Here is a 20476-nt window from a genome sequence, read left to right on the forward strand (position 1 = left end):
CCATGGATCACTTTTTTTAAACCTGTTCTTTGTTATTGCTATAAAATGCAGGCATGATCATTTAAAGAATTCTTACTGCCGTTTTTGAGAAGCTAATGAGGTGATATCCATTTTATGTTGAATCTTAAAAGTAAAATGATAAATGAAAAAGCATGTATATATTATAGCATCATTATTGTCACGGGAGAACAGCTCATGGTGGTCCGGCAGACCTACCTGTACCATCAGTAGTCCTGAGAATGTGCTTGAAGAGCTCTTGGTTGTTTAGTGCTGTTCCGCTTTTGATGATTACTTGCTTGTATATTATTTAATCATAGAACTGACGACACACTACCCTCTGGTCTCTTGTCAGCCTCTTGGTAGAGACTGGGTGTCACTGCTGGAGTGGTGGTGAATTAGCCCTGGACATACTTAAGAAATATTTTGCTAATCTGATTGGGTTGGTGAAGTACAGAAAGGTTTTGATGAAGTTACACTATAAGTTTACCAAAAAAAATTAAATTTATTCTTTTTACACAATTTAAGCAGTCTGTGGTAGATTGTAAAAAGGGAAAGACTGTCCTCCAACCATTTCTAAGACAGCTTATAAATTTATCGTGTGCCAGGTGTGTTTTGCGGAACTGTCCGTAATATTAAGGGAAAATGTTAGTACAAGTGAACGTCAGTGAGCACACCTGGGTTCATATTCTGACTCTTCCTTTTCCTGCCCTGTTGCCTGGCGCAAATTCCTTCACATCTGACTCGGGCTCTTCCTCTGTATTATGGGGATAATAATGCATACCTCGTGTGGTATTGCAAAGATTAATTGAGATAATGTTATTAAGAGCCTTCGTTCAGAGCCTGGCACAAAATAAACTGTCATCATTATCATTAGTAGTTTGGTTTGGCTTGTCCAGGTCAGAGGATGAAGCTTTTCCTCACTTGTGGTGTGCAACATAAATTGTTCAAAAAAATGACATTTTTTTTTTAGCTGACCAGAGGATATTGATCTGGTCAAGCCTTTGTCAAAAAGACATTCAATTACTTTAAGTTGTGTCCATCTCCATACTCAGTGGTGGCCTACATAAAGATGTTAAGTCAGCATTCTTGTGTGTCCAGGTAGAGTAAAAATGGGGAAAAAGCTAAGAGGGATTGTGTGAACAGGTAGAGAGTGAAGCACATAATCTCTGTAGAGATTCTCTTCTCTAATAGTCAACCTTATAAAATGAAGTTTATCTTCTCACTTGCTTATTCTTCTGTGCCCTTCTTCTTTACTGTTCCCCCTCAGTCCCTTACTTGGAAATTTGAATGATCACTTTTCATCTGGGTCCTCAATATTTTGGGGCAGAAAGACAGATGCTTCTGGGTTTTGTGCTTTTCCAGTTGTTCCTGTGTGTTAGTGCTGTTGACGATGGCAGTGTGCCAACAGACTGGTCAGCCAGTCCCTCACTGAGGTTAGTTTCCAGTCCTGTCTGGCTTATGTTCACACACTTGCAGCTATTTCCAGGACAATCAGAAACATCAGTCTACCAGGTTATCATCAGGATGAAGTGGGGCACAGAGTCCTCTCGTCCACAGAGCTGCCCTGAAGGAGTCAGTGTTGTCATTTGCCAGTTGACAAGGCTGCAAAGTTCAGAGAACTCTATCGGTTACCTATATAGACCTTTGGTTTCCAGTCGGTTGGCCTTGCCTTTTCAATCTTGATTTTGACTAGCTTCTTTGATAATTTGGTTCCCTGTCCTTGGGTCTCTTGTGAACCATCAGTACTAGAGAACACGAAGGATGAAAATCTGTTCTTGGAGCCAGGGTGGGATATAATGGGAAGGCTTTCTGGGGAACATTAGTTCAGTTTTAACCTTGTCCGGATTTCAATATCTAGCGGCCTGAGTGGGAAGGATAGAAATAGGCATGCTGAGAATGGAGGATGTTACATTGAAGTAGAAAGATAGGTTTGAGGGGTTGTCTCTTGAAGACAGCCTGAGTCCTAGGATGATAATAATCTAAGCCTCCTAAACCTTCTTTTTTTCCTAAGATAATAATTTAAACCTCTTCAAAAGGTAGAGAGAAATAGGATCCAGAAATAATAAATGATTGCTATTTATTTGAGCACTTACTAAATGCCAAGCATTTAATATATGTTAGTGCTTTTAATCCCCTCAACAGCCCTGTGAGATTGGTTACCAGTTTGCCTAAAGTCACAGCATAAATGAGAGAGCCAGGTTTTGAGCTCAAGTCTAAAGCCTGCGCTCTTAATCTTAACCGTCAGCCATAATAAGAATGTAAGTCAAAAACTTCTTTGTTCTTGAAGAATGGATTTATGCATCTCTTTTCCATCTGCCACCTCACTTTTCCCTTTCTTGAATTATTTTAGCTGGTTAACTGAAACCACAAATTAAACCATTCTTAAACTTTAAAAACCAGAAGAATCACATTGAGTTCGTTAAAAATGAAGATTCCTTACCCCGCTTCACCATTGTGGTTCAGCATCTAGGGTATAGCCCGATAATCTGCGTTTTTTTTTTTTTTTTTGAGACAGAGTCTCACTGTGTTGCCCGGGCTAGAGTGCCATGGCGTCATCTTAGCTCACAGCAACCTCAAACTCCTGGGCTCAAGCAATCCTGCTGCCTCAGCCTCCTGAGTAGCTGGGACTACAGGCATGCGCCACCATGCCCAGCTAATTTTTTCTATATATTTTTAGTTGTCCAATTAATTTTTTTCTGTTTTTAGTAGAGATGGAGTCTCGCTCTTGCTCAGGCTGGTTTCAACTCCTGAGCTCAAACAATCCGCCCGCCTCGGCCTCCCAGAGTGCTAGGATTACAGGCGTGAGCCACCACACCCGGCCAATAGTCTGCATTTTAAAATAAGTTTACCAAAATGGTTCAGATCCATGTGATCAGAGGACCATAGTTTGAGACACATTGCCCTAAATACTGGCAAGGTTAGGACGAAATGTAATACAATCTCATATACTTTTTTTAAGGCTCGAAAACACATTTATATGGTATTGTAAATAGAGTTAGATTTTGCAAAGAACACAATGTAGAAATTAGATATGTAGTACTTAATCATATAATGTCAGTGCTAACTCGCAGTTTAACTTGACTGTGTTTATGTTTCATTTTATGTGAAGTATGTTCCTCCTTTTTCAGAAAAGTCCTCAGTCTGAAAAAGTCCACATCTGAAAAAGTCCACATCACTTTCTTTTCTTTAAAATGGCTTTTTATTTTAAGGAAGAGCAGCTTATCTTAGTGGTTCTCAGCCTTTTCTCCTCTCCCCTGCGTATCAGAGGGATCCTTACTCTGTGTGGCTCACTCCTACAAGAATCCTCAGCTGTGGCAGGGAGGTGGGGTCTTATCAGAATCTGTGGGGAGGAGAGGAGGAGACATGTAGTCTTCAAAACTAATTTTATGTCTGTTAAAAATTCTTACCTTTAAGACTAGTAATATTTCTGAAGGATGCCCTGCCCCAATTTCTGAGTTGATGTGGTTTCCCTGAGCACTTAAGAGGCTGAGACGGGAGGATCGTTTGAGCTCAAGAGTTTGAACCAGCATGAGCAAGAGTGAGACCCCATCTCTACTAAAATTAGCTGGGCGTGGTGGCATGCGCCTGTAGTGCCAGCTACTTGGGAGGCTGAGGCAGGAGGATCCCTTGAGCCCAGGAATGTGAGGTTGCAGTGAGCTATGATGATGCCACTGCACTTTACCCAGGGCAATAGAGTGAGACCCTGTCTCAAAAAAAGGAAATCGGATCCCCCTCCTCACTCTCCGCCTTCAAAAAAAGAAAAAGAAAAAAGGGTAGAGGAAGGGTTGCTAGAGCAGTAGGAGGAAATAATTGTAATATTTTATTTAAATACATAAGGGACTTGAAAAAGAAAGCCTGCTTGTGCCTAGTGATTACAGACAATGTTGAGTGTTGTTTTCTGCGTTCCCTTCCTTCCCTCAGGACTTTGTCTCTTCAGAGTTCCTAAGGGCATGCTGTCTTCCTTCACTTCCTATTGTTTTATTTGTTAGGAAGTGTTTCGATGGGCTTCTTTTTTCTTTGACCAGTCTCTCGTACCAGTCCTATTTCCTGGTATGAGCTGTTCCTTTCAGGAAAAGGAATGAGAAAGCCATTTGTCTCAGGAAAAGAAGGAATTATTTTTCCCTCTATGGCAAGTTAGTTTTCAGAGGAAAGGAGCTATTTATAGAAAACTTGTCTTTTTGATTCAGAGACTAAAGTTAGCTCATATTTAGTAAACATTGATGTAAAAAAATTTTTGTAGTGAATTAAAATCATTAAAAAATGTATAAGGGTCTGGGATTTTATTTTACCCTACTTAGAAGCTAATAATTAGTTGTTACTATTTCATGGATGCTGGCAGACAACACAAGACTCCTGGATCAGAAACAGAGGACTTTGTTATCACAGCCTGTTATTAATGGCCCAGCAAGCAGAGTAAACATAATGTTTGTATCAGTTTTCCTTGCCCCCCGAAGTCCTGTGGGAGTGACATGAATGGGCCCAGATGGATGCCTGCACATGTGTTATAGGAGTGGAACACTGAGCTTGAAGAATCTATTGCATTTATAAGTAAATGGTAAACAAGGCCATTCTCTGTCCTGGTGGGAAAGATTACTTCATCCCTCAAAGCTGCTCTCTGTAAACACAATCCGAAGAAGTGGCCTGAGTAAGGAGTGTTTAGGGCCATGCATTTGTTGTTGAAACCACAGCAGGATTTCGGTCTAGGTCCAGTTGCTCTTTTTTGCACAAAGATCCAGTTGATCCAGTGAGACAATGAGGATTACCAGGGAAGAAAGGAATTTTTAATATGACAGACATCTTATCTGGAGAACAGGAGAAGCTGCCTCCAATCCGCCTCTCTGACTAATGGAGACTGATGGAGATCGAGAGCTTTTAAAGGAGGGGCCACATGACTTGGGGCAGGTTGTGGTGTAACTAGCAAGGGCTGTGGTGCATTGGGGGCAAGTTGTGGGAGATGGTGAATCTTGGGGTCAGGAAGTCTGCCCAAGGGGCCTTCAGAATCTCAGCTCCTTTATCTTGCAGAAAACCCATGATTTCTGGGAAACAACTCAAAAACTGTTGTTTCCAGTAGTGTTAAAAAAAAAATAATGGCTGAGGTTTCTGGCGGAGCAGGCGGAGCAGGTGAGCTGCGTGTATTCGCCTGCCCTCCGGGGCTGGTCAGCCGGTGAGAGGAGGCGCCTCTGAATGGGAACAGCAGTTTTCAATAGACCGAGGCCGGCAGCTGATAAGCGCGCCCACGTGCCGAACTCGAGTGCGTTTCTCACCCCAGAGGCTCGGTACTCGAGAAGAGCAGGCCCACGGACCGGTTCCCAAAGTTAGCGCAGCCTCCGAATCGAGCTTAATTGGTTATTGTGCGGTCCAAATGTCATAATGTGTGTGAAAGGACATTGTAGACTCTACACTGCTGTATGAATAAGCCAAGGTACAAGGATGGTGGGAAACATTCCTACCTACTCAAAGGGAACTCACATTATCCAGGGAGGCCCATGAAGAAAAGCCTCAGAGAAGCCAATTTCTATTAATTTAAACAAGCTTCAGTCTAAAAGCATACTAGAACAGTAGTGCTATGGAGTAACAGAGTACAGCAGACTGGGACAAATTTGAGGTCAGAGTTCTTAACTTTCGGTGCCATAAACCATTTTGGCTGTCTAGTAAAGCCATGGACCAGGAGTGGGGAACCTTTTCATGTTGGAAGGCCACATTAATTTAGCTGTAATCAAGGCTGAATTCAAGAAACTTCAATTAGATATACTTTAAAATGTACATTATTTTGTAAAAATCTAACTACTATGTACTTAATAATTTCAGAAAATAAAAACTATTAATCTTGAAGTTAAAAAAAAATATAATGGCTTGCTTCCTGAGATATCCTGGTCTGTTCCCCTCCCCTACTTTTATTTGGACCATCTCTTGTCTTCATTTCTGTTATCCCTATCTTGTTCAGTTTTGATTCTTTTCTGTGTGTGGGTCTGTTAGAACCGGTTCCCCTCGGCCCCAGGAACAGAGAGGCAGAGTCACCGAGGCTGCAAATGGCAAAGGAGTTTATTGGCTAGCTCGAGCTAGGGTCCAAGTCCCAGAGCACCAACACAGTGGCCTCCCTATGAACCAGGACCCCACCCTGGGGTAAAAATGAAGCTTTTATACTTTCTTTTGCACACGACACACCAGTGGCACACGACACGCAGGTTCCACACGACACGTTGGGCACACCATCCCCCCTCTCCCCTTAGTCCATTGGTTCTTTTGAAAGTGGCTGATTTGTTTTGACTCCTGATTGGTTGGCTCCAAGCCCCGGGATTTTCAATTTTCACACCGGCGCCAGTTGTGGTCCGCGTTTTAGTTTCGGGGAAACTGAAACTTAGGCCTATTCTAGGAAATTCAGCTTGTCATGGAGTCACTCCTGCTCTTACTCCTATATTTAACAAACAACTAAAAGCGAGCATGGTTACAGAAGCAAATGGCATCAGTTAGAATCAACGAGAACACATTTTTTTTAATCTCAGACAATTTGTTTCATACAAAACAAAGTACATTCTCCTTCTATCAATTCCTGTCTTTCAGCTCCTTTCCTAGGAAGGAACTTAGGAAGGTTAGTTTCCTGAGTTTATAGGGGTAGACTGCTCCAGCTCCTTGGGCTCTCTCTAGGGATCCCTTGCAGTGGACAAAACCCCTCCCAGTTTCAGTTACTGTTCTCAGGTTGGCCCATGTTGCTTTTCATTTAATACTTACTGGTTGTCTTGGCTCTTCTCAGGTTCATCTGATGCCCTTTTCCTTCCCTCTACTTTGTCCTAGACAGCTGCTTATAGCACTCCTGTCTTGTGGCTATTGATGGTTTTTTCCCACCTATTTGCATATGGAGATTTATGAGGATACTTTATCTTCTGTTTTGTTTTAAATGTTGTCCATGGACTTTCTATCTGGCTATCTCGTTGCTCTGTGTGTTTTTCTGTGGAGAGTCAGCAATATTATATCAAAAGGCTGTTTGTCACTGCTACAGCCATTTCCCCAGGATCCCAGTTGCAGGTTCTTGAGCAGGATAATGACATAATCCTAAGTGGAATGATAGGTCTTAGCTAACATCTTACGTGTTGTAGAGATAGTGCAGTCATTAGTTCACATTTGTTCTGGCTGGTCCAAGGGCAGTGGTGTTTACAACTAATTGATCGCAACCACTTACAGATATTTTTGTTCCTTCTCCACTCCCACTGTTTCACCTAACTAGCCTCAAAAAAATATTTTGTTCTTTAATGTTCTCTTTTCTCCAAATTTAGAAGTGTTACTGGCTATAATGCCCATTTAACAGATTCCCCTGGAAATAATAGCTTCTTACCATCATTCTTTTCAGGTTCACTAAGAATCTTTCCCCGGACAAAATCAACTTGAGCACTCTGAAAGGGGAGGGTCAGCTGACCAACCTAGAGCTGGATGAAGAGGTTCTACAGAATGTGCTGGAGCTGCCCACCTGGTTAGCCATCACTCGAGTCTACTGCAACAAGGCCTCTATCCGGGTGAGAATGAGGGTCAGGATGCTGCCACTATCTATGGTCAGCAGACCTGCCTTCTTGAGGGGCAGCTCCCACAGCCCTGATACTTTACTTTCCTCTTTCAGATCCAGTGGACAAAGTTGAAGACACACCCCATTTGCTTGGTAATGGCCTTTCTTGATTACAAGTAATCAAATGGGGATGGCTGGGATGGACTTTTAAAAGATAGGAGAGAAGATGATAGGCTGACTCTTTTGGGAGTAGTGAGTGCTTCTTTATGGCCTTGTGAGCTTCTCTCTGACACAGAGTGATTATTGTCTGGGCTTATTCTGGAACTGCTGTGCAGTATAGGAATTAGCACTGAGACACAAGACTCAGGACTCCTGAGTTGTTTTTTTGGACTTTGTATAATAATTTTTTTGCCTAGACTCTACCCTAGACTTTGCTATATTCCCTTGGAATCATGGGGAAAATTAGAAGTTTCGCTTATGTTGCCTATTGGGTGATTATCAGCTCAAAGCCCTTTAGGAACTGATGGATGCATATCTTTATCCCAAAGCCTGGGAATCCCCAGAAATAGTAGTATCCCTGTAACTTGGATTTGTGTTTTATCTTTCTGCTATGAGCTCATCCTATGCTTGTCATGGGGTTCTGCTGCTAATGGAAATTGAATGGGGAAGATGAAGCCTCTCTTTGCATTTTAGTTTGTTCATTCATTCAGCAAACATTTATTGTCTGCTGCTGTGGGTGTAGCACTCAACTAGGCACTGGAGCACAGAAATGAGTAAGATTCAATCTATGCTGTCTTCCTTTGTGCTGTGTGTGTTTTTATGCAGATGCTTAGCTTTCCATGAATTTTATTTTAGTGTCTGGATAAGGTAGAAGTGGAGATGAAGACCTGTGAGGATCCTCGGCCCCCCAATGGACAGTCTCCCATTGCCCTGGCTTCAGGACAGAGGTTAGTTGCTTGTTACTGAGCTCTGTTATTTCCAACATATTAATTGTTCCAGTTACCCTTTTAGTTAAAAAATAAAAATTTTTATTATGGAAATTTAAAAACACATCCTAAAGTAGAGAGAATAGTATAATGAGCCTCTATAAACTCAAGATCTAACTTCAACAGTTATCAACATTTTGCCATTCTTTTTTAATCTTTCTTCTGCCACTGTGTGTGTGTGTGCGTGTGTACGCTTGCACTATAGTACTTGAAAGCAAATCCCAGATGCCATATGATTCCACCTGTAAATACTTTCATATCATATGTCTTTAACATTGGAAATAAAACAATACTACTCATATTCAAAAGAATTAACAGAATTCCTTAATATTATTGAATACCTATTTCATAATCAATTTTCCTGAATCATTTTTTTAACAGTACAGTGTGGATCAAATGAGGTCCATACCGTACATTTGGGTGATAGGTCTTTTAAAGCTCTTTAATTACATATAGCTCCCAACACATATTTTTTAAAATACCATTTATTCTCTGTAGAAATTAGATAATTTTTTCTAAAGATTTTCCCCTCATTTTGTATTTCACCTGATTATATCCTCAAGATATCATTTAAAATGTTTCTCATTTAATCTGGTAGTTGGATTAAAGGCTTGACCTGATTCGATTTTGCCCTTTTTGTTTTCTTGGTACTCCCAAGGGGTGAGGAATCTCTCTCTGGCCTCCTTTATAAAGGCATCAGTCCCATTCACAAGGGCAAAACCCTTATGACCTAAATACCTTCTAAAGTCCCCATCTCCTAAAACCGTCACATTGGGCATTAGGTTTCAACATATGGTGAATTTTTGGGGGACATAAATATTCAGACCATACCACTGACTAATATTCCATTGCATGGATATACAATTTGTTTATCCATTCACTTGTTGATGGTCATTTTATTTCCATTTTTTGGCTATCGTGAATAATGCTGCTGTGAACATTCATATACAAATTGTTATATGGTTGTGTGCTTTTATTTCTCTTGGCTAAATACCTAGGAATCGAATGGTTGAGTGGTATGGTAGGTGAAGATTTAACTTTTTAAGAAACTGTCAAACTTTTCCAGAGTGGTTTACTATTTTATATTCTTTTTACATTTTATATCCTTTTTGCCTGCTTTTACTTTTTATATCTTTTAACCCTGAATTACATTTAATTTTAAAATCTTTTTTGTATGTCATACCTTTACAGTCATTATTCTTTTTTTTTTTTTTGAGACAGAGCCTCACTCTTTTGCCCAAGCTAGAGTGAGTGCCGTGGCATCAGCCTAGCTCACAGCAACCTCAAACTCTCGGGCTCAAGCAATCCTTCTGCCTCAGCCTCCCGAGTAGCTGGGACTACAGGCATATACCACCATGCCCGGCTAATTTTTTCTATATATTTTCAGTTGTCTTATTAATTTCTTTCTATTTTTAGTAGAAATGGGGTCTCGCTCTTGCTCAGGCTGGTTTCGAACTCCTGAGCTCAAACAGTCCGCCCACCTCGGCTTCCCAGAGTGCTAGGATTACAGGCATGAGCCACTGCGCCCATTATTCTTTTTAATGTTTAGATCTCCCTATCTTGAGTTTTTCTGAGTGAGCTCCTGTGTCCTTTTGACAAGACCCCAGGACTCTTCCTGCTTTTTAAACAGAACAAGGTGTTTGAGGCTTCTCTTAAATGTCTTTCCTCCAGACCTGAAATCAGACATTTCTCCAAGGATCCCTGATTCCCTTTAGAGAAATGCTAATTAGAGACTATCATCTGGACAAAATTGTGTTCATTGAGTTGTTACTGTTTTAAGGCCTTTTTAATGTCCAGTGCTAGGAAAAACGTATTGTTAAGAATGAGAAACATCATGGCAATATCCTGATATTTCTCAATTCAAATAAAAGAGAATTTTGAGTTAACTTTTTGGATTTAACATTGTGGGTTTTTTATTCATACACTGAATCTTGATTCATAACAAAAATAACAATAAATGATTTACTTTTTCAAATTTCAAAAAGTAGCAAAACTAATATAACTATCAGTAAGACTACTGAATGCAATAGATATGTGTATATGTGTATTTTAACCTTACGATATGTCCCATTAGGGGTGTGTGGTCAAAATACTGTGGTGTTTTTTTTCCCATAAGACAGGGTCTTGCTCTGTTGCCCTGGCTAGAGTGCAGTGGTGTCATCAGAGCTCACTACAACCTCCAACTCCTAGGCTCAGGCGCTCCTCCAGAGTAGCTGGGACTACCACCATGCTCAGCTAGTTTTTTTTATTTTTTGTGGAGATGAGGTCTCTCTATGTTGCCCAGGCTGGTTTTGAACTCCTGGCCTCAAGTGATACTATACCTCAGCCTCCCAAAGTGCTAGGATTATAGGTGTGAGCCACCATGCCCGGCCTCAAAATACTGTGTTTTAAAGTCACTTGAAATCATTCTTTATATGGTTGAATACCAATTTGACATGTAGAAAGGCTCATTTGTTTGAGTTTGTTTTTAGTTTTTAGATTTTTAAAATTTATTTTTAACTATATAAAATTATATAATTTTAAAGTTAAAACTATAAAGCAAGGTACATTACATATACTGTATATGTATTTGTATTGTCACCACCCCTTTCCTTACACAAAATGTAGCATGTCATAAATACTTTGTCCCCACATTGCTTTTTTCATTGAAAAGTATTCTGGAGATCAGTCTGTAGAAGTATAAAGAGATGTTCTTTATTACTTTTTGTACCTGCAGAATAAGTTTATTTTATGGAGGGACCATAGTTTATTTAGCCAGTTCTCTAATGGATATTTGTATTATTGATGGATATTTGTATTATTTCCAAGTTTTTTGCTGTTACAAATGGTTCAGTAATTAGTGACCGTGTTCATAAGTCACTTAGCCAGCATATTTTAGGAAACACCTTTATTGAGATATAATTCACATACCATAAAGTTGATTCATTTGGGCTGGGCGTGGTGGCTCACGCCTATAATCCTAGCACTCTGGAAGGCCGAGGCGGGCGGATTGTTTGAGCTCAGGAGTTCAAGACCAGCCTGAGCAAGAGCGAGACCCCCTCTCTACTAAAAATAGAAAGAAATTAATGGGACAGCTAAAATTAGCCGGGCATGGTGGCGCATGCCTGTAGTCCCAGCTACTCGAGAGGCTGAAGCAGGAGGATCGCTTGAGCCCAGGAGTTTGAGGTTGCTGTGAGCTAGGCTGATGCCACGGCACTCTAGCCCCGGCAACAGAGTGAGACTCTGCCTCAAAAAAAAAAAAAAATTGATTCATTTGAAGTGTACAATTCAGTGGTTTTTACTCTATTCATTGGGATGTGTAATCATGACCACAATCAATTTTAGGACATTTTCATCACCCAAAAAGAAACCCTGTATCTATTGACAGTCCCTCACTCTTCATTCTCCCCTGCCTTAGCCACTAATTTACTTTCTGTGTCTATTCTGTACATTTCATATAAATGGAATCATGTACTATGTGGTCTTTTGTGATTGGCTTCTTTCACTTAGCATGTTTTCAAGGTTCAGTCATGTTGTAGCATGTAACAATACTTTGTTGCTTTTTATGTCTGAAGAATATTCTATTGTATGGATATACCACATTTTATTGATTCATCAATAGATGGACGTTTGGGTTGTTTCTACTTTTTTTGCTAGCATGTTTTGAGATAGAGTCCTAGAAGTATGACTGCTGGGTTAAAGGGCAAATGTATGTGTAATTCTAATAGATACCGTAGTGTGAGAGAGTTCTTGTTTTCCCAGAGCCTTGCCAATAGTGAATATTGTCAAACTTTAAGATTTTTGCCTAATCTGATAGATGATGTGGTATTTCAGTGCAGTTTTTTGTAAGTTATATTGAAGTTTAACATATTGAGGTACACAAATCATAAGCTCAGTGATTACTTACAAAATTACATCAAGAAAGAGACTACTTCCAGAACCCAGAAGCCTCCTGTGCTCTTTCTAGTCTTACTCACCCCTAAATATAACTTTTATTCTGGTTTCAAACATCATGGATTAGTTTTGTCTGTTTTTTTTAAAGTTATATAAGTGTATATAAATGTATAGAATGTAGTCATGTGTTTCTAGCTACTTTAGTGCAACATGTTAGAGTCATCCATGTTGTTACGTGCATTTATAGTTCACTAATCCTTATCACTGTGTAGTATTCCATTATATGATTATGCCACAATTTATCCATTTTGTTGTAGATGGACATTTGGTATGTTTCTAGTTTGTGGCTGTTAAGTGTAGTGTTGGTATGTGGCACTGTTCTCTCTCAAGACTGTGGTGGTTTATACGTGACTCTACACATTTGTCAAAACCCATCCATCCATACACCAAAGACTGTGCTGCCGTGAACATTCTTGTACACATCCCTTGGTGAACATATGTACACATTTCTATTTTATATGTACCTAGCAGTAGACTTGCTGGGTTATAGGCTGTGTATAGGTTCTGCTTTCATAGATACTTCTAGACAGTTTTCTATAGTGGTGGTACTGCTTTTCCCATTAGCAGTGCATGAAAGTTCCAGATGCTCTATATCCTGGCTCTCACCTGGTATTGTCTGTCTTTTTATTTTAGCCATTCTGGTGGGCGGGTAGTGGTATCACATTATGATTTTAGTTTATATTTTTCTGATGATTGGATTATTGGAATTTTGGTTAAACTCTTTCATAAAGCACTTGTGTAAGTACTTTGCCCATTTATCTTGTTGTCTAGGTTGTTTGTCTTTTTCCTATTAATTTGTAGAAGTTCTTTTTTCTGGAAATAAGTCCTTGGTTAGATACATGTATGGGAGGTATCTTCTGCTTCATACTGAGTAGAAGATATCTATCACTCTTAATAGGCTTTCGTTGTTGTTGAATAGAAATGATTGATTCTAATGTAGTCCAATATATCTTTTTTTCCCCATTGTGGTTAGCACTTGTATCTTGTTTAAGGAATCCTTTTTTTTTTTTTTTTTTTTTGAGACAGAGTCTCACTGTGTTGCCCGGGCTAGAGTAAGTGCCGTGGCTTCAGCCTAGCTCACAGCAGCCTCAAACTCCTGGGCTCAAGCGATCCTTCTGCCTCAGACTCCCGAGTAGCTGGGACTACAGGCATGCGCCACCATGCCCGGTTAATTTTTTCTATATATTTTTAGTTTTCCGATTAATTTCTTTCTATTTTTAGTAGAGACGGGGTCTCACTCTTGCTCAGGCTGGTTTTGAACTCCTGAACTCAAACAATCCGCCTGCATCGGCCTCCCAGAGTGCTAGGATTACAGGCGTGAGCCACTGCGCCCGGCCTTGTTTAAGGAATCTTCCTGTCCTGAGACATGAAGATATTCTCCTGTGTTTTCTTCTAAAAGCTTGATTGTTTGACTTTTCACATTCAGATCTCCAATCCATCTTGAACCTGATTTTCTTTTGTTTGATGTGAAGCAGAGGTCAATACTATTTTCTCTTTATGGATATCCCCAAGTTGACCATGCAGCATTTATGCAAAGGCCATCTTTTCCCCACTGCACTGTTACTTTTGTCATAAATCAATCCAGTTTCCAATTCTCAGTGTAGTTTTGATTTATAAGTGAGCTTAAGCATCGTTTTATGTTTAATATCTATTTGCATTTATTTTTCTTTGAACTGCCCATACTTTGTCCCATTTTTATTCGGCTCTTGGTCTTCTCAGTTTTTTGAAGTTCTTTATACATTATGGATTATTAGTCCTTTGTGATATAAATTGCAAATATATATATATTTTTCAGTTTGAATTTCCAGACCTCCTTTTTGTCTCATGTAATGAGAAGTGATTTCACCTACATGACAAGAGTTGCTGTATTTTCCACATCTAGAGGGCCTTTAAGATGTCCTTTGTTCCTCTCCCTTTGCCATTTCTGGCCTCTCACTGTGGAAGTGTAGCTGTGCTCTTTGGGAAATACATTTGACCCTTGAACAACACAGGTTTAAACTGTGTGGGTCCCAGAGGGTTTTTTCAACCAAATGAGGATAGAAAATACTGTGGGCAGGAGTGCAGGGTGGTGGTGGTCAGCAGAAACCATATACTTGGAAGGCTGACTTTCCCTGTGTGTGTATACATATATACATATACATATGTTCCTCAGGGCTGACTGCAGACTTGAGTATGTGCAGATTTTCGTATATGTGGGGTGGCAGGGAGTGGTGTCCTATAACCGATCCTCCCCCCGACATCCCCCCATACCAAGAGACAACTATATTTGGCAGGGTAGAGGTGGGACTGTTCTTGAGTAGGTTTCACAATATTAAATGTCTTACTCTAGCCTGGGCACAGATTGAGACCTTGTCTCTAAAAAGAAGAAAAAAAGAAAATTTTCTTACTCACTTGCCTATGCTTCTTTTATCTTTCCACTCCCTTTGCAGAGTATGCTTGGTCTTTGAAGATTTTATAGAAACCTTGTATCTTCTTTCTGTAGTTATATCTCCTTTAACAGACAATATCTAAATATTTATTCAGGTAATTTGTGGGCTATAAAAAGATTTATCAATTTATTCTTTCTAATAGGAGGGAGATTGTTTCTAGGTCAGCTCTTTTTCTTTTATTCCATTCTTTAAAAAAACAATTCCTGTTAAAGAGTACTGTAACTGGGTGCAGTGGCTCATGCCTGTAATCCCAGCAACTCAGGAGGCTGAGGCAGGGGGATCACTTGAGCCCAAGAATTCAAAATCAGCCTGGGCAACATAATGAGATCTTGTCTCTAGAAAAATTAGCAGGGGATAGTGGCATGCACCTGTAGTCCCAGCTACTTGGGAGGCTAAGGTGAGAGGATCACTTGGTCCCAGCCAAGCAAAACCTGGGCAAAACCCTGCAGTTGGTTTGTAAAAATCCTACTTGTTGATGTTCTCATTGTTATTAATACAATTAATATGGACAAATTCTAAAAATGTGGATTAAATGAATAGAAGTCAATAAATTTCATTTTGCATTAAATTTTTCATTAAATTGGAAAGGATCATTTTGTTTTCGAAGTTTTTATTCTGTTTTCGTAATAAAACATCATGGCCTCAAGGCAAAAATTTTTTTTCTAGTGTGTCAGTCAGTGTGTTAAACTGATGTCTTCTGGTGTAAAGACTATGCATAAAGTCTCACATGATTCTGATCATTGGTGTACCTTGTTTGTTGTAGTGAATATGGCTTTGCTGAAAAGGTGGTGGAGGGGATGTTCATCATTGTCAATTCCATCACCGTCAAGATTCATTCCAGGGCCTTCCACGCTTCTTTTGAATTGTGGCAGCTCCAGGGCTATAGTGTCAACCCCAGCTGGCAGCAGAGTGACCTTCGCCTCACTCGCATCACTGACCCTCACCGAGGAGAGGTAACAGCCTGTCATTGTCAGGGGAGAGAGTAGGGGCATTCAAAGTAGGACTGATTCTTAAAGAATATTATTCCTGCCTTGGGGATTTTCTCAAAATTCCCCATTCCTGGGAACCCCAGAATCCTTTCTGTTCGGTGTTACTGCTACATCCTTTCCTCACGTGTGGATCTCTGAATCACTTCTTCCTATTGTTAGGATCCCAGCTGAGAATGGTGGGGGTTTCTACCTTGCCAGTCCGTTTCCCTTGGTCTTCCTGCCTCTTGGTTAATTTCATCCACAGAATTAAGGGCTTTTTATTTTCACTCAGGTTTTAACATTTAAGGAAATAACTTGGCAAACACTCCGAATTGAGGCAGATGCTACAGACAATGGTGACCAGGACCCAGTAACCACTCCATTGAGGCTTATTACCAACCAAGGCAGAATCCAAATAGCCCTCAAGAGAAGAGTAAGTATGTTCTCTATCCTCATGAAAATGTCTATCTTTTGTTCTCCCAGACACCCTGGGAGTTGGTGTTCTTTCATTATTTGGTATGTTATTGGCCTCTGGAATGACAGTTTAAGTTGGAGGGCCTGCAATTCAATGTTGCCTAATACCAACTAGTAAGAGAACATTTCCACCTCCCTGTTTGCTTAGTTTTGGAAACCATGTTTTTTTAATCTATATGTGGGGTCACTGACATAGGCAGCTGGCAGGTAACTGTGGCTGCTTTTTGTTAATTAAGCAAACTTTAGTAGTTTTGTAAGAAATTGGCTCTCCACAGTGCCTGATGCTTTCCTTTCACATACTGGAGGTGGAAAAGCCACCTCTGAAATTGATGGGGCATCAGTCACTTTGAGGAGTTGGAATGATACAGGTGATAAACTCCATGTTTTCTGTGGCCCACCCCCACAGACCAAAGATTGCAATGTGATAGCCTCCAAACTGATGTTCCTGTTGGATGACCTGCTCTGGGTGCTGACTGACTCACAACTCAAAGCTATGATGAAGTATGCAGAGTCGCTGAGTGAAGCCATGGAGAAGTCAGCCCAGCAAAGAAAGAGCCTGGCTCCCGAACCTGTGCAGGTTAGAGACAAAACAGACACCTTGGTGGGGCTGGGGAGACCGTAGGCCAAACCTAACTCGTACTAATGTAGGTGGGATCTAGACTTTATTTGGAGGAGTTGTCATTTACTTCTGGGAGTTCATAGGCTTTGCCTGCACTCTCATTTTTCATTTATTCTGTTCACGGGGTACCCGCAGTGTGTTAGGTACACAGTGCGAGCCACTGGAGAAGAAAAATGGAATAAGTTCTTGTTCCTGTCCTCTAGGCGCTCACTGTCTTGAACGATGGGCCATAAATGAGTTATTACAGGCTGGTGTGATAAGGGCCATAGTAGAGGTAAACACTGCCATGAGAGCACAAAAAGGAGGCATCTAACTACCCAGGCTGAAAGAGAGCATTTAGGGAAGACTTTCTACAGGAGGTGTTTTAGCATCAGTCAGCTAAGTCCTGGTGGGCGAGAGCTTGGACGGCAGTTCAGACCTCAGGACAGTGATCTGACAGTTACTAGACTAATTATAATTAGGTTTTTGGAGTTCGGGTTATTTAGTTGGGAGAAATCTAAGTGAGCTACCAGGCAAACATTTATGAGCGGGAAGGGGCATCTTCCTAAACTGTGGTTTTAGTCAGCTGTCTAAATCTTAAAGCCTGTAAAGGAGCCTCTCAGGGTCTGGACTTCTTGTTTTTCTCTCTGTCGTATGTAGACCACCCCGCCTGCTCCCAGTGCCCAGCAGTCCTGGGCCCAGGCATTTGGCGGCAGCCAGGCCAACAGCAGCAGCAGCCGCCTCAGCCAGTACTTTGAGAAATTTGATGTGAAAGAGTCCTCGTACCATCTGCTCATCTCCCGCCTGGACCTGCACATTTGTGATGATAGCCAGTCCCGAGAGCCAGGTACCCCAGGAGCCTGGGCTGGGTGTCCGCATCATTGTGTAGCCCTGGGAAAAGTCTGGAAATGAAGGCTCTTTTGCAGAGATGCTGTGGAGTACTTTGGTTGGCTTCCCTGAATTACAGGCGTTCTCGGGCCTCAGCCCTCCTGTGGTTAGTTTGAGGCAGTGCTCTTCAGCCCTTAGGATGCAGTAGAACCACTTCTCATACTTAATAAAATATAGAAGTTGGGCCTCTCCCCAAACTTACTAAATCAGAATCTTCAGTAGTAGAGCTCAAGTAGTGGCAGTGTGAACCTTTCCCCCCTCCCCAAAGTCCCCTGGGCGATGTTAATACTTGCCAGAGGTTGAGAGGTTACTTACTTACTGGAGTAAGATTTTAGGAAAGTTAATTCAACTATAGGAAACCTCAGACTTTTCAGATTTTTGAGTCATTTAATGTATTTATTGTGTGTACACGTGCTCTTCCCGAGCAGGGAGGTTATGCTTGTGTTCTTGTCATGCTCAGCAGTTGGTATTATATACACATATACATTTATTCAGAATGAAAAAAAGTAATTGGCTCATTTCTTTATGAGCCTTGGGGAAATCACTTAACCTATTTGTGTTTCCTCATTGTGAAATTGAGTTAAATCATATCTTAACTTATTCACTTCAAAGATTGAGTTAAATCACATCTTACTCATTTATCTCAGTGGTCTCAAATGAGATAATATGCTGAATTTGAAGGACCTTAATTATGGGCAAATATTAAGTATTATTACTCTGCAGCTTGTTCTTTCAATATTGTCTCTGTGTCCCTTTTCTTTCTCTATTTTTTTTTGTTTAGAGACAGGGTCTTGCTCTGTTGCCCAGCTAGAGTGCAGTGGTGCACTCATAGCTCATTGCACTTGTGATACTCGAGTGATACTTTCACCTCAGCCTCCTACACGCGTGTGCCACCACGCTCAGCTAACTTACTAAATTTTTTGTAGAGACAGGATCTTGCTTTGTTGCCCAGGCTGTTCTCAAACTCCTGGTGTCAAGTGATCCTCGCGTCCTGGCCCCCTAAAGTGCTGGGATTGCAGGTGTGAGCCACCACGCCCAGCCTTTGTCATTCCCTTTATACTCCCCTTCACCACCAGCTCCTGGTTTTGATGCTAATGTATGGTAGAATTTTCTCTTGCTGCTTTATCTTTTCTGAAGGCTGTATTTGCCTTTTAATATAAATAAGACCTAGACTCAGTTTCCTTGGGAGACCTACCGGTTCTTTTCTTTTCTTTTCTTTTCTTCCTGGGAGTACTGAGCAGCTCTGCCTCTCCTGCTTAGCTATTCCTTGGTCTTGAAGTGATTTCAACCCCTCTCTACTTTCATTCTGAGAGAAAAGAAGCTAGTAATGACAGCATAAAGATTGCCTTTGCCACCACAGGAGATAATTTGCCACCCACTCATTTTGGAAGTTCATTACTAAGACAATTATTATTTTGTTTGGTTATTTGTTCCAAATGTTACCTAAAGGCTTTGGGTGTTTGGTTGGTTAGTTTTGTTTTTAATCCTTTCAGAAGTCTTAATTAAGAGTACATTATTGAGAGTTTTATCCTATTGCCTCATGGGGCTTGTATAGCCTGTTTTCAAGTGCCAGGGTCCTGTAATTCACACTAAGATTTGAATGACTAGCTGTACCATTTATTTATTAAACTAAATTAATCGACTTGGTGGAATTTAAGGATGTTTTAGATGAGCTATTTTAAAATGGGATAATTCTCAGCCTACCATATCCAGGTGTGGTGTATTGCTTTGTGAAGGGGCAGAGAACAGGTAGAATTCTTATAACTTTGACTCTTTCCCTTGGGTTTGGGGAGAAAAGGAAAGGGAGAACTAGGTGGTACAGAAAGGGCTTTACAATTCTCTGGAGTTGTTCTGTCCAATACAGTAGGCACTAGCCACACATGACTATTGGGCACTTAAATGTGACTGATCCAAATTGAGATGTTGAAGCGTAAAATACACGTTGGATTTCAAAAATATGGTACAAAAAAAGGTGTAAAATACCTCAGTAATTATTTTCATATGTAATGTTGAAATGATAATATTTTGGGTATATTCGTTTAAATAATACATATTATTAATATTAATTTTACTTTAAAAAAATTTTTTTTCATGTAGCTACTAGAAAATTTAAAGTTACTTATGTAGGCTGGGCATGGTGGCTCACGCCTGTAATCCTAGCACTCTGGAAGGCTAAGCGGGGAGGATCACTTGACTCAGGAGTTCGAGACCAGGCTAAGCAAGAGTGAGACCCCATCTCTACTAAAAATAGAAAAAAATTAGCCTGTCATGGCAGCATGTGCCTGTAGTCCCAGCTACTTGGGAGGCTAAGGCAGGAGGATTGCTTGAGCACAAGTTTGGTTACAGTGAGCTATGATGACACCAGTGTACTCCAGCCTGGGTGACAGAGCGGGACTCTGTCTCAAAAAAAAAAAAAAAAATTATGTGCCTAACTTTATATTTCTTGTTTTTGTTTTTGTTTTTGCCATGGGGCATCACTGTGTTGCCCAGGTTGATCTCAAATTCCTGGGCTCAAGCGATCCTCCTGCCTCAGCCTCTGGAGTAGCTGGGATTACAGGTGTGTGCCACCGAGCCCAGCTCACATTTTATTAATATTTTTATTAGGTATAATTGCTCTAGAATTCTATGTCCAATGTGGTAGCCACTAGCCATGTGTAGCTATTTAAATTAAAATTAAAGTTAATTAAAATTAGTTCTTCGTTAGC

At 40.6% G+C, this 20476-nt stretch overlaps 1 protein-coding gene across 1 annotated transcript in view; it reads left to right on the forward strand.

Moving 5' to 3' along the window:
* The window catches only part of UHRF1BP1 (UHRF1 binding protein 1), a 64026-nt gene that overhangs the window by 24688 nt on the left and 18862 nt on the right, over positions 1–20476 (forward strand). The window contains exons 2-8 of the mRNA XM_012646568.1: positions 7346–7508; positions 7610–7648; positions 8351–8442; positions 15607–15796; positions 16104–16244; positions 16692–16862; positions 17544–17730. Coding sequence (XP_012502022.1) covers positions 7346–7508; positions 7610–7648; positions 8351–8442; positions 15607–15796; positions 16104–16244; positions 16692–16862; positions 17544–17730 — 983 coding nt within the window. The remainder of the gene's footprint in view (positions 1–7345; positions 7509–7609; positions 7649–8350; positions 8443–15606; positions 15797–16103; positions 16245–16691; positions 16863–17543; positions 17731–20476) is intronic.

The sequence above is a fragment of the Propithecus coquereli genome, unplaced genomic scaffold (assembly GCF_000956105.1).
Source record: "Propithecus coquereli isolate 6110/MARCELLA unplaced genomic scaffold, Pcoq_1.0 Scaffold248, whole genome shotgun sequence".
NCBI lineage: Eukaryota > Metazoa > Chordata > Mammalia > Primates > Indriidae > Propithecus > Propithecus coquereli.